The sequence below is a fragment of the Sylvia atricapilla genome, chromosome 1 (assembly GCF_009819655.1).
Source record: "Sylvia atricapilla isolate bSylAtr1 chromosome 1, bSylAtr1.pri, whole genome shotgun sequence".
Lineage (NCBI taxonomy): Eukaryota > Metazoa > Chordata > Aves > Passeriformes > Sylviidae > Sylvia > Sylvia atricapilla.
The window spans coordinates 132,287,062-132,301,971 of NC_089140.1; the positions used below are offsets into that span (position 1 = coordinate 132,287,062).

The following is a 14,910-nucleotide window of genomic DNA, read 5'->3' on the forward strand; positions in this document are numbered from 1 at the left end:
TGCCATTGCTATCCAGTGGTATTTCAGTTCAGAGTGCTTGCTTTACCTCAGAATAGTCCTTGGGAGACTTTGGTGTTGGGAGACCCTTCTCCCAGGTCCTTTACAGATGGAGACGCACCTTGTCCCATGTGCCAATTGAGTTAAAGAGAAGAAGATAATTAGTAGCTATCAAGTTGTAAGTTTTTATTGTAGAAGGAGGGCAAGAGGTGCATTTCTGAAGTACAGGGAAGCAGGAAACTTGATGATTCAGTTACAGCGTGATGCTTACAATGCCAAGGTTGTGGGTTCCATCCCTGGTTGGACCATTCACCTTAAGAGCTGGACCCAGTGATGCTTCTGAGTTCCTTCCAGTTCAGAGGATTCTGTGATTCTCTGAATGCAGTGCAGAGTTACATGGCTGCTGTGTATCAAAGAGAATTTCTAAGAAGAGAGGTAGGGAAAATTGAAAAATTCCTTCCCAGTTCAAAAGGCAGGGTGAGATGCATCTTTAAAATTGAGGAAAGGCAGTGAAGGGCCCTTAAAATGAGCACAGGAGTATCTATTGATGGGATGGAGAAAGCAGTAGTGTTGATAAGAGTGTGAAGAAAATTTTTAAAATAAAATAAAGAGTAGAGTTTATCTTTGTCTCACTGAATTTGAATGAGCCATCAGATGAACAAGCCATACCTAAGGCAGCTGGAAAGGATGAACCAAAATGATCTGTATTAACAAGTAGTGCAAACATACGCAGCAGGTTTGTAGAGTGGAAGAAGTAAGGGCTAAAGACCTGAAATCCACATGAGGCACATTTTAGGAAGTTTTATCTCAGATTGTCTTTAGTCAGTTCCCATGAACTAAGCAACTGTGAGCTGCTGGAGGATCTGAGGAGTGCTCCTAGAACATGTCTTTCTGGTTTGGCTCTTCCAAAAAGAATTCACTTAATGTATTCCGAGCTCTGGTGTGAACCAAAGCACGGTAAGTTGGGACAACCAAATGATTCACTTCAAATGTGAGCTTCTGATCCAAACTGATACATTAATGTATGTCTTTCAAGTTTGTGCTTCTTCCTGGCATGGAAGTGTCTTTGCTGGACAGAAGTGGAGGATAAATGTGTGAATTGTCAAAGCGTGAATCACAGCTGAATTAAAACCTTTTTACTTTATTTTCCCATTTCTTGTCATGTATTTCTGGAAGTTTAATTGTTGTTTGTACCACATTTTAAAAAGAAATCTCTCTGGCACACAGATTTTCATCACAGTGAATTGCTTGAGCACAGACTTCTCCTCACAAAAAGGAGTAAAAGGGCTTCCTTTGATGATTCAGATCGATACTTACAGCTACAACAACCGCAGCAATAAACCCATCCACCGAGCCTACTGCCAGATCAAGGTTTTTTGTGACAAGGTAAGTGGAAAGCACAGTTATCATGGATGAAGGAGGAATCTTGTCAAGCAGTTTATTGTTGCTGTATTTTAGACCTAATTAAATGCTGTTTCTTTCCTTAAAGAATTGTATTTCATCATAGCATTTAGACTGGCTGTATCACAAATTTAACTGATTATCTTGTAATTATTTTACTGCTTTGCAGACTTTTTGGTCCTGATTCCTCAGCTTGTGAGCAATAGCTGGACTGTTGAAGGTCATGATTCTGGAATATCAAAAAAGTAATAGGAGGTGCAAATGCAGTGATCTCTATTTGGGAGGTCTGTGCTGATCACAGATTCACATAAATGGCAGTCTGCTGATGTCATCCCTTCTAACTCTTACAGCCAGGATAGGTAGCATGTAAACTTCATGTCAGTTTCTCTGACAGAAAAATGCACTTTTTCCGGAGGGTCTGCCAAGCTCCCTTTTATGATGCAGTGGAAAACAGCAAATTCCAGTGACACAGGTGATGAGTTTCCCCCCACTTTGCTTACAAACAGTTATTTTAGAAGCTCTTACGTTGCTAGGATTTTCTTATCAAAAGTAAAATACAAAAATATATTAGCCATTCCCATTTTGTAATTCACTGACTATTTTTTGTCTGTGTTCACACTCTCTTTAGCAAAATTTTGATGTTTTTGCTGTAGATATGACTGCTTCTATGTGGAAATTAGTAAGGTGTTTCAGCATCCAGACATAGATCATTCCTGAATGAACTAGACTGTGTCATGATCAGCTATATATTAATAGGTAGAAACAGTTGCTCAGAAATGTCAGTGATGATTCTTCAAAGAGAATGTGACCACTTTTCAGTTTTGTTTAGCGTCTGCCAGCCAATAACTTTTTTCGTGCTGAGAAAGATCTTTCATAGGGGAGCTGATGCCAGGATTCTAGTCAAGGTTCAAGGATTCAGGAGCCTACATCTATTTAAGTGACTTGGAAATTTATCCAAATTAGTCTTGCCATCCTACAGGTGGGAATAGAAAGACAAAAAGGCCATGCCCCAGGCAAAACATAACATTAACTTTTTAATGGAAAGGGTAAGAGTTCAACTGTTTCAGGTCTCAGTGTTGCAGCTCCTTCCCCCTTTTCAGTTCATTCCCTTGTTGCTGTCTTGACAACGAGATCTTGAGGGCTAATCAGTCAGTTGTGTTAGTGGAGGAAAATCTTTGGAAGTAATGAATGTAAATATATGCACTGAGGTCTTCTTGCAGCCAAAATGCTATGCTTTTAATTGTAACTTTGAATGTCGAATGTTCAGAGATTTGAAGCTGCAGCTGGATGTTAAAAGCTCACTAACTATCAAAGTAACAAGTCATTTTCATCTACCTGGGTCTGAAGAGCAATTAGAAAAAAATTAATTATTTAAAAAAAGGAAGGAAATTCAGAGCACAAACTCATCAAGGGTGACCTCTAGGTACAACTGGTGGAGATTTTGAATAATGCATGTTCATTGCATCTATTGGCTTAATTGGAGCTTCAAATATCCAGACTAGAAAGCAGGAAATGAATGTTGAGTCTATTAAGCAAAACTGTCTCAAAGTAGAAGGAAAGATCACAGGGGTAGTTAAAGTGTTATACACATCAAAAAGGTATTGGAAGTGGGAACTGAAGGGCTCAAGGGTATTGATAATAGGCTATATATCTGATTAATATAAATGTATACACACATGTAGTACTTCTGAAGTTAATGCGGGTGTGAAAGCAACTTGTGTGAATGAAAATTATCGAGGTCAATTCACATGACAGTTTGTACTAATTGGCACTTGGTAAGAGACGAATTCTTCCTTCTCCCCAAACTTATGCTGTCAGGTCTTTACCAACATCTCTTTGTCATAGGGCTTTTGTCAGTAAATAAGTGTTTGCAGAATTTCCACTTGCTGGTGGCACTGAGAGAATTCATCAGAGGAAGGTAGCTGGTGTGGCTGGGTATCCTCATCTTTCCAAGATGTCAAAATAAACCCCTGGCTCTGGTTAAGGTGGTGCTAAATGGTTCAGTTTCTCTTGCTAGCCTGTGACTCTCCCTCCAGTGACAAGGTCAAAGCTTGCTGCCTCTTTGGGAAAGGCCATGAAACTGAGAATGTTATTTATTGCCTACCTCCTTGTCATGATCAACTGAAGAGGTACTATAGGAATGTTAAGAAAAATCCCAGCAAACATATAATGATCTCTGTAAATTCTGAAAGTGTGAACTGCACTGATATGCCCCCATCTAACAGCCTCAAAATGAAGCTGATGAGAGAAGAACCTGATCTATTATAATCACCTGAACTAGTGGAACTGCACAGTAAATTCCTCCTGCCTAAGAACGAAATGTTTTTCATTTTGGAACATGAAAAAAAATGTTTCTGTGCCTGAGATGTTATTACAAATATTTCTTTCTGCAATGGGGGTTCCTCTTTAGGACCAATAAGTGTATTTGTATATTCACATAGATAAATCACATGTGGAGGTTTCCAGTTTTTAAGAACATTAGCTGACAAATTAACGCCTCGTAGCTGCAACACAGCATAACTGTTGTGGAAAGAGTTATCTTTGAAGAAATAAAACTGCATTTAGCTAAGTGGTACATATTATATATATATATTTTTAGTATTTATCCTTGAGTTTAATTTTAGTTTACATATAAACTAGAGAGCAACACCAACTCACATCTAGTATGTGCTTTGTGACATAAATGTATGGAGATAAATGCTGCAAAGGCTGTAAATGTTACTTAACAAATCTAACTTTACCTTACTCCCTATTTCTTCTCCAATCTTTTGTCCATGTTTGTTTTTAGTAGACAATCTTCAAAGTATTTGTTACTGTCCACATCATATTTTCTCACTGGTAATTCTCTTCCCTTGCAGTCTTTTTATCATGTGCAGATCACTGATGCTGCATTATAAGAATATATAATTTTTATTCCCTAAGTAGGTTGTCAGGGAAACTTGCTACCAGGCCTATTTATATATTGCGTGATGCTTTAGCCACTGTGTATGAAGGAACTAGGACTTCAGAGCTTGAAGAAACTTGATTTTCTACATGTGATTATTTTGCTGAAAAAAGCAGAACTTTACTTGGCAAATGACATAACATTGATCCAAAATAAAATACATTAATCCAGTTTTCTTTAATCTGAAAAAAATTATACATGTTCTTTGACATATATGCAGTTTTTGCATCCTTGTTTTTGGTGTGGAGCATCATAGAGAAAATGGACTATAATAGAATATTGACCAACACTAATTTATTATTAATCTTCAGCTATGAAGAGATGAAGGCTAATGTCCATGTGCCTGCCCAATGAGATGTGGAGTGCCTTAGCCTGGAACTAGAAGCAAGTGAACATGAGCATCAAAGTGGTGATGGGAGTGGTCCTTATGAGGGCAAGGGCTTTGTCAGGCTGGAGCTAAAATGCAAGACTTAAGTTTATATGAATTGAAGAATTAGGAAGAAAATACTCTGCATCAGATGAAATTTGTAGGCTGCATTTTTTTAATTATTAGTAGCAGAAATGCTCTTTGCATTTATACAAAGCCCAGATATTTAATTATTTCACTGGTCACAGCATAGTTTGTAGTCCCCTTTAAGAGGGTTATTTCTTCTGTACAAAAGAGATGTGCAAACTGTGTTTTATTAAGTATGTGTCAGATGGCTCAGCTGTTAAAACTATGCAGCCAGAAAGGCTCTAGTATGCAAAAATCATTTTGTGGTCTCATCCCTGTGATGGTGACGTTCATCCTGTAGGCTTGGCTGACCTGTGCCATGTGGGTTGCTCCAAGTTCAGAAGGGCTGGTAGGTAGTTTTGTGGGTACTGCAGTTGCAACATTTGTGAAGTGGCTGTGGCACAAATAAACACTGGTGGATGGAAATGACTGCCCAGCTCAGGGATTGCCTACACGCCAGAGATCTTGGGGCTTGTTCCCTTGAATGAACGAAGACGAAGTTGTGAAGCATCACCAAGTTCATGGTTACAAAGAACATTACAGAAAATCAGGAAAACATATACTTTTTATTATGGATAAAAGGCTGAGTCCTCCTCAGTTTCTGCTTTCTTGAGAAGAAACTTGCACTTGCTGCCGTGTATGAAATACTTTGGTGGTTCATCCTGTTCCCTGTGAGCAGCAGAGTGGCAGCACGGTGTGGCAGGTAGGGCTGTGGCCACCTGGCAGAACCCTTGTGCAGCACAGGTTTCTCAGGATGTGCTTTTTGCTGAACAGGGGCTGTGACGTGTAATTTTCCTCCTTTCTTAGAAAGAGCATGTGGCCTTGAAGGTTACAAATGTACGTCAGAAACACTTCTGATAAGTGCACAACTCTGAATCCCTTGGCTTCTGTGTTTGAGGTTGGTGAGTGACAACTGGACTGGGACTTGGTCTGGAGGCAGTGTTTCTGTTTGACACATTCATGTTTTCCTAAAGAGCTATTTCTTCCTCCAGCTCTTTCAGCCTCTTGAAATCTACTGATAGATCACAGCCAAGTACATCTTTTAATACTTGATTCATTGACTCATGTGTGAATTTTGCCATCTTGAGTGGGTATTTTTTGCTTTCTTTACCTCCCTCCCCTCCCTTTCTATTCAAGAAACTTCTAATTTTAATTTGGAAAAAAAATCTGTAATCTTGCATGCCAACTGTCTGGGAGCATATGGATCTTCATTACCCTTCACAATGTGATGGGTATTTTTTATAAAGTAAATTAGGAGAACTTCAAAGGAGGTGTTGCTGCTTTTTATGTCAATAACAAGTTTTATTTTTTAAACTTGTTGAGAGTGTATTTACATAACAGGAGCCTGCAACTTCCCAGTAGTTCCTGGTGCCTAATAGGGCAGTGCTACATTGCTTTTCTATTTCTGGAGAGCTTCTCCTGGTTTGAAATGCGTGTATTTTTCTGTAAGAACCCTTGCAATGTTGGCAAGCTGTCAGCAGAGCCTTTTTGGACTGTCAGTTCTCAAAGGCTCTGCACAGCTGGCTACCGTGGAGCAATGCCACCCCCAGACAAAGTGGTTGGAGGAGAGTTTAGGGAAGACCTCAGCACAGACATGCAAAATGATAGCAATCCTGTAGCTGTTTTATGCCATTACATGCACAACATATTTGGCCTAAGCACTCTGTCCATTGCAGAGACTGGGCTTGGGATGGCTTTTTGCACAAGTTATGCTGGCATCAGTCCTTCTACAAGACTGCATACTGTCTGTCCTGGCTCCTGCAAGCCAACATGTGGATATGTTCCCCTTGCTGTCTGTAGTCATGGGAGCTACTGGATATGCCAGCTGAGTCTCAGGCACAGGTGATCATGCAAAGCCTGGTACCTTCCCAACAGACTGGACAGATCTGTCTGCAATAAAATAACCAGTTTCTCTTTTAGCATTTCTGTGTGTCTCTTGCTGTAGTTCCAGGCATTGCAAAGTACAATACTCACAGTGGTTCCTCTTTGGCTAATACCTGTGAGTTGTCTTTTTTGCATCAGGGAGCAGAAAGGAAAATCCGAGATGAAGAGAGAAAGCAGAACAGGAAGAAAGGCAAAGGCCAGGCATCCCAAGCCTCATGTAATAATGGTGAGTAAAGTGGGCCTTTCTGGTCTGGGGCTAAGTCATGCTTAATATGCCTCCTTTCACAACCCTGTGCTTTGTGATTCACCTAGCAGCTGAAGGGAAGTTGAATGCACTCCCTCTGCAGAAGAAGAGTGATATCACCTTCTTCAAAACAATGGCTGACCTGGATTCCCAGCCAGTTCTCTTCATACCGGATGTTCACTTTGGAAACCTACAAAGAACTGGACAGGTAGGAAATCATGAGATGAGCAAATGCCCACTTGCCACCTGGCTCCTTCTGCTGTGGGGCAGGTTTTAGGGAAAAAAATCACTGTTCCTGGGAGCTGCTTGTTTCAGCTCTCATTTTGGTAAATGCAGTTTTGGCACATCACTCATAGAAGACCTTACGAGTAAGATGTACCTTTCTGATTTCTGGGTGCGAAGAAGGAGTTTATACTTCTTTGACAACTGACTAGTTTGGGTTTCATCATTCTTTTGCTTTTAAATATAAGGTTGATTTGTGACTGAAACACAATCTGGTTTTTAGTGCACTCTTTGGCTTGGTGAAATGAAGTGCCACCTTGTGGTGGCAGAGATCCCCCTCCTTGTCGCAGCTGAAAACAAAGACCAAGCTCTTACACGTGTAGGAAGGTCAAGAGTAGGGTCACTGAACACACTACCCATTTTCTGTCGGCATCCCCTAGAGATCTGGAAATTCCTTGAAAAAAAAATTTCACTCTTCCAAGTAAAACTCCATCATACTAATGTTAATATTCTGTATTTGCAGTTATTATCACTAATAAACATGAGAAAGTCTTTCCTGACTTGATTCTTTTCTACTTTATTGCCTGCTGGGAAGTTGAAAACCTGAACTGGAGGGTCAGCTCTGACGACTTTTTTACTATGAATGTGTTATTTATTAACATCTTAGGGAGCAGAGTGAGATTTTTATATATGTGTTTATAAAGACAAATAGTTGATGAGGAAATTTAATATGCATCTGGCTGAAAAATAGTAAAATGAGAAAGATTAAATGAAACTGAGTGTTGGAATTGTCAATTATTTTGAAGCAGTGAGAATTGTGGTTGAGCAAAGCACAGAGAGCGCAGACATTGTAATCGCAGCTGTCACTGGCTTACTCTCCCAAATTGGAAAGACACCCACTCACATATCAGTGTTGGGTACCTTCTGTCCTCATGGCTTTCAAACCAGAATGTGGATTTGTTTCAAAACAGGAGACGGTGGAAGCATTCCTTTGTATATATAATCTTGTAAATAATTTTCTAAACGAACTGGAAGATATCCCCATTTCCTAGCTCTTAGGCAATGTTCAGCGATGTCTTTTATTGCTGTAATTCCTAGCCACAGACCTCAGCTTTGCACACACACACACACACCTCTGAGCTATTTTCATTGCACAGGTTCAGAAGTGAAGGCTCCTAGTGAGAGCCGAGTGTGCTCTGAGCGTTGCCAGCACCAGTGCAGGAGTTCCCTGGGGTGGCTTGTCCTGCCCAGCAGGAGTGGCTGCTGTGCCCTGTGCCTCCACCCCACACTTGCACCGGTGCTCAGCAGCTGCAGGGCTGGTGCACTTGTTGGTGCAGACCTGCATTGTGAGGAGTTTGGCTGACTGTGCTGTAAAGTGTTGGACAACAGACTGTGATTTTATACCTTCCTTGCTACTGTCAGCTGCATTTGCTGCTGTTGTAAATCCGGTCCCGGTGACTCTCAGCTATGTGGGTTTACACAAAACTGGACTTAGGCTTCTGCCCACAGCCTGTGCAAAAAATGTTCAGCTGTACCATTAGTAATTGTATTTCCATTAGGCCTGTAGTTTAATCTTGTTCTTCAGAGTTTAATTAGATTTTCAGTCAGTATTAAATACATACAAAAGCTTGTGAGTGTTGTGGCTTAAACTGTATTACGGGTAATTTAGGTGAGTAGTGATCTGATTTAGAGTATTGTAAAATAATAGGGAAAATTATATAAACCAGGGAAGAGGGTAATGTCTCTCAAATAAACTTTGATATATTTCCACTAGATGATAATCAACAGCAGTTTCTCTAAGCCCCACTTCTTCCAGATGACAGTTAGAACTAGAGGTGTTTGTGTTTTATAGAAGGAAAAGGATTTTAAACATATGATAAACTGCTAAACACTTGTCTTTTCTCCCTTTTGAAATTATTCTGTTAAACAAGTGTCTGAGTTTTGGGAATAATGGATTTTTATTTCCATTTTTCTAGGTTTACTATAATACAGATGATGAGAGAGAAGGGTAAGCTATTTGTTTCACAAGCTTTGCAGTTAACAGTTTGAACTCACAGAAAGTCGATACAAAAGATGAAATCAGATAAAACTGACCCCCTTTGTCCCCCTTCCCTCATGTTCTCTCATGTAAACTGTCCACTTTTTATGTCTGTGTTTTAATACATTTCCAAGTAAAAAAGTCCCAAGGTTCAGTACAGGGACAGGGAAATTTATTTGACAGTGAAGTGCCATCTATGTAATCATAAAGGTTCTCAAATAATTTGAAAACCAGGAATTTTTTATTGAAGCACTGAACTTCACTGCATTCCTGAAAACTGTTTAGCAGTGCACACACGTGTATGCAACAAATACAGGAACTGCAGAGAGAATAGGCCATGGGCTATGTGCCAGAAGAGAAAGGCAGAAAGAGAACAGAGAACCAGGGAAGGAGGAATGTTGGAAATGGGAGTACCCTCTACCTGACTTTGGAGGGGCTGGAAGAATTGATGAAAGTCCCTCTAACAGTTGGAGATGCCATAAAATAAGGGTTTAATATGAGTGACTGAACTTCAGCCCACACTGTATGCCAGCTCCATACTTTTTAAGTTGCTTGATCCCCAAGTGAACACCCTCAAGTCTGAGATTCTGGAGTAACATAGCTACACTCCCATAAACCTGAAAAAGGTAGGGAGTGGCTGCAGTCGACATTTTCTTGAAAACATGAGGTCCTTTTTATTTCTTTTTGAAACTGATGTTCTTCATAAGGTTTGCAAGGAATTTGAGAAACAAATGGGTTTATTGCATCAAGCAATAACTACCCCCTTCCCTCAATATTTAAACAGTTAAGGGCCTTTGGGGTTTTCAAATTAGTGTGTAACATCAGAACATATTTTCCCCGTCACCTGTCCCAGCCAGTCAGTCTCAGCAGTTTAAGAGGTCTGGATAGTTCAGATAAGCATCAAAAGCTAAATCCTTGCAGTTTCTGTTTTTGGTGCTACTTGAGTAGTTAGTGGGTGTTTTTGCCAGAGTACAAAGTGAGTCATGACTGTTGCTGTTGTCTCCTGTTCTGCAGTGAACACAGTTTTACTGTCCCTCTTTTGTATATTCTAGTAGCAGTGTCCTGGTCAAAAGGATGTTTCGGCCTGTGGAGGAAGAGTTTGGTCCCTCCCCTTTGAAACAAATCAAAGAAGAAGGTCTGAAAAGAGGTAACAATCAATTCTTAGCAATTAAAAATAATTCTGTGGGACTCAAACCCTCAAGCTGGCTTGGACAAAGTCAGTTGTAGGATGCTAATACAAATATTAGTAGATGGGAGAGGAGATCTTTGCATCTGCCAGTCTATAAGGAGGCATTTTAACAAATGCTTGAAATTACTTAAAATAAAAAAAAAAAAAAAGACTATGCTCTCTCAAGAAGGGATCAGGACACAAGAATATAGAAAAAAAGCTAGAAAGTTTCTTGGTTCTTGGCCAAGCTACAAAGTTCATAGAAGTTCTAGCAGCAAATCTGTGATGGTCTATTTTTAACTTTTGCTCATCTTTTCTGTTCTGTCTGAGATCACAAGCAAATATGCAAGATGCCTTGGGTCAAATACAGAGACCTTAACAGGCAAGCTCCTGCTGACTGCAGACTTAAATTGGCTGGAATAAAATCTCAAAAATTTCCTACCCTAGTAGAAATATAAGACATGGAGGGACATCTTCCAGCACATGTAACTGAATTGTTTAAGAGTTTGTTTCCCTTAACTATTTTTACTGCCCAGATGGGTATTATTACAGTTGAATTTCATGTGCTCTCCTGCTTTCCAGTCTGCTACAAGTCGAATAATATTGAAGCAACAGCTTAGGCTGAACTGTTAAACTTTGCAGTGAAGGTGGTTTTGTCCAAAAAGTCTGTTTATGTACATTACTTCCATTGCAGTGCCGTCCGTGATAACTTCCTACACTGTCATAGTTAAACACCTTGGAGAATATTTGCCATTCCTTCAGTCTCATGAGTTCTGTCATGTAAATTTATTGACAAACTTAGGTAACTAAAACTTGCAAATATTTTTGAAGTTCACCTGTCAGCTTGTGAGACAACAAAGCAACAAGGTACAGAATTGAGCTGGGTTTTTCTTAGTTGTACCATTCATAAGACTCCTTTGAGCTTTACAGAAGTGGCTTTCCACAAGCCCACATTTGCAAAGTTTCTGTGTTGGTTAGGGTGATGTGCTTGAACCAGGGGAAGCATAGAAGATTGTAGGATAGAGACTGATATCTTCTTGAAATAAATGTGAACATATGATTCTTTTAATTACATCTTAAATTAATTATGTGAGGTCAGCACTGACCATGGACTTGCATTCAGTTGACTCAAGACCTTAGTGAAATTCACATTATCAAGGCTGTATCAAGCAGAAGATGACAGCCATGAGGGCTACATAAAGAACTGTCATTTCCTACAGTCTCACCTGGGTTCCCCAGCTGGAAGCCTAGGAATTTGCCTGCAAAGAGGTATTGGTTTGCTTTGATTATTCCTGTCCTTTGCTGTGGTTAGTTGTTTTGATACCATCCAGGACCTGCAAGCATTTCAAGGGTAAAATTAGAAAGAAAAAAAAAATCAGCTAGTGGCAAAACTATGTAAAATGATTAAATCCAGGAGAGGCATAGAACCAGAGAAGCTGGAGGATGCTCTCTTCCCATCCCCTTCCTGTTCAGTGTTTCTCTCATCTTGGACTATTCTGGCTGGAGGCCAAGGCTTTTCCAGCGTGGCCTTTGCTCTGGTGAACTTCCTGCCATCCGGAACCTTGCATCTGGGATCGTGCTGGTGGCGTGCAGCTCAGCTGAATTACCCATTTGATAATGTTGTCTTTGCCAGAGAACTCACTGGGTATTAAAATGTTTTGGTTTGTGTTTTTTTTTTTTTTTTTTTTTTTTTTTTCCATATTAGAAGCTTCTTTTCTCAAGATTTATTTGGTACAGCAGTATCAATAACTCCTAGAGAGCAGGTGTAGATGGGGTGCAGGTGTAATGTTTGGGAGTGAACAGGCCTGATGTGTGAAAATATATGTTAAAATATACATTAAAATCAATTAAAATATTCCCAAGGTGTCTCATTCACAGAGCAGTTCAGGTAAGTAGCAGCCAGTGAGGTGTCCAAGCCCCACTGAAGAAGTGAAGTGAAAGTATGTGGACCTACTTGTAACACTAGTGGAAGTAGAAATATTAAGGGACAGCCTTCAAGAGAACAGGTCTGAAGGGATTTGCAAACACAGTTCATATTCTCATTCAGGTAGCTGCCTCTTTTTGAATGATTCTTTCATCTCCTTGACCTCTAAGGGAAGTCCAAGTGCCCAACACAGAAATGTGAAGTATGTTAATCTGTACCAAATGTGCATCACAGCTAGTTACTTGGCTAGACTTGGCTGTTTCCTGTTTTGAGTTCTCAGTAAGTTTTCAAATCACTTTACCTTTCAGATTTCATAGGGAGTTTCCCATTAATTATAAATCCAGCAGCTGAGATATAGATCAGGTGTATTTCCAGTCCTGAAATTCTCAGTTTCAAGAAAGTAATCTTTTGTCTGGCTTTCATGTCTTAGGAAAGTCATGCTAAACTACTCTGAAACATTTTGGATTCCTAACAATCAGGAGGCTGAGAGCCATCCAAGGAATTTGTGCCTGGGCAATAATGAAAACTCCAAATGTGAGAAAGGAAACCCAAATTACAGCTACCAGCCCTTCTTTCCTGGACTAAAATGTACCTTACCTCCTGAACAGACTGTAGTTATTGTTCATAGGGTGCAGTCACAGCGTTGGTAGTGTCCAGGCTCAGACCTTCCTAATGTCCCAAGTCTTACTGTCTCATTGTGTTCTTAGTTTCATTTTTCCTCATGTATTGTTGTTGTTAACAATTTTAAAAGCAGTATCTAACATTGTTCCTCTGCATTCACACATAAATCCTCAATTCGGTGGCCTGGCTTCCAAAAGTCTCAGTGGTGCAACAACATCCCTTGCCTTGAGCAAAAGCTGTTTGTCTTTCTGCAATTTGGTGTGTTGGGGCTATTCCTTAAGTAACTAAAGACAAATTTATCTCCCCCCATCTTTTGCAATTCTTTTTAACATCTAAAGAGTATTAAGGTCTGCAGTGGATTTCAATGCTAGCAAGATGGTTAAGGACTAAGACCAGGGAGTAGAGCAGACGAATTTGAATTTATCTTTTAGCAAAAATAGCTCATTACCTTGTACAGGATTTAGCCCTTGTTCCCCTCCAAATCTTCTAATTAGTACTGTTAGAGTGAGCCCATCTAGGTGCTATGAATGTGGTGACAGTAGGATCAGAGGATGAGTTGTGTTACACGGTCACAGTCATTCAGTGGCAATGCTGCTGCTGAGTGCAGTGGAGCCTTTGCAGCCCTTTTCCCTCCCCTCTGGCTGTGCCTCCCGCTGTGGCCGTCTCTGTGCTGCTCTGCCAGCATAAAGGCTTGTGGGGCTACATTGTACACTGAGGCAGGGATCTGATCTGTTTGAAGAATAACTCAAAAAAGGGTTATTTTTTCACTCACATCTGCTGTTTGAGAGAGCTTGTTATCCAGGAAAATTCATTGAGACGAGCAAGAGTAAGAGGGTGTAAGGGCAGGGTTGAGACAGGGGCTTCCTAAGACATCACTGTCACCACAAGCCTTTTGTGGAAAAGTGCTCTACTGAATCAAAGCCAGGCGTTTCACACCTGTTGGGGTAAAGAAAAACCTAACAACCCCCCATGTGCTTACTTATCCCACCTCTCTGTGTGTATAATGTTGCCTGGCACACCAAGCACAACAGTAAAGCTCAGCACTGGGATTGTGTAATTAACCAACTTTAACCTTGGGCCAAGTGATTTTTTTTTCCTCCTTTCAGATATATTTGTAATTGTTAAGGCTGGCAGAGCTCCCGATGTTTGTAAAGCCAGGACCTACAGGACAACCCTCTATTCATAAGGAAAAGTTTACTAAATGAATATAAGTGGTAGTACTGGTAAAATTAGCCCATTGAGTGAGTGCTTGTTCATGCCATTAAACATGTCAGGCATGGTAAAATGTAACTCCTGGTGTGGAATTTTTTTTTCTTTTACATTTTGACACTTTAAGTTGTGACCTAAAGTTGCCAGCTTCTAAGTCCATCAGAAGGATGTTCTCAGGCCAGGCCCCAAAGAACTGCCCAAATATAGGTGAAAAGGATGTGACTCTAGGATGCTGTGGTAGCAGTTTCGTGGCTTATATTTCTGAATTGAAGATGCAGAAAACTCAACATTGTCTTACATGTTTGGTTTGTAGGCCAAGTCAGGGGACTGAAGTACCTATGATTTTTTCTAGTCATTTCAAACCTTGGGGAAAGAAGCTGCAATCCTCTGCAAATGGGCCCAAGTCCATCCTGTTAGAGTTTTGGCCTGAAAATTAACTTCTACACAATTACTTCTATATGAAAAATACCATCGTATTTTTTGGTTCATCTGCACATCATCTGTTGAGTTACCTGGTGAATATATCTCCTGGACTGTAAGAATTTGCAGTTTCAGAAGATGCCCTTTTCTATCTACAAAAAAAAAAAAAAAAAAAAAAAAAAAGTTATCAATGTAATTTGTCACACAGACATTACAGTGAATGTGTATTTGTACCTCATGTGCAGCAGTGCTATTTGAAAAGGCAGTTTATTTAGGAAACAAAATAAATTGCAGAACATCTTATTTAACCTGTTACTTATCAGTCATGTGAGATGATGCCTAAAA

At 40.0% G+C, this 14,910-nt stretch overlaps 1 protein-coding gene across 4 annotated transcripts in view; it reads left to right on the forward strand.

Moving 5' to 3' along the window:
- Window positions 1-14,910, forward strand: part of GRHL2 (grainyhead like transcription factor 2) — a 67,056-nt gene that overhangs the window by 41,485 nt on the left and 10,661 nt on the right. For 2 of the 4 annotated variants that reach the window (XM_066334289.1, XM_066334315.1), the window contains exons 9-13: window positions 1,225-1,383; window positions 6,858-6,945; window positions 7,032-7,171; window positions 9,162-9,193; window positions 10,276-10,370. In XM_066334289.1, coding sequence (XP_066190386.1) covers window positions 1,225-1,383; window positions 6,858-6,945; window positions 7,032-7,171; window positions 9,162-9,193; window positions 10,276-10,370 — 514 coding nt within the window. The remainder of the gene's footprint in view (window positions 1-1,224; window positions 1,384-6,857; window positions 6,946-7,031; window positions 7,172-9,161; window positions 9,194-10,275; window positions 10,371-14,910) is intronic. The other 2 variants (XM_066334297.1, XM_066334306.1) reach the window with 2 other exon arrangements.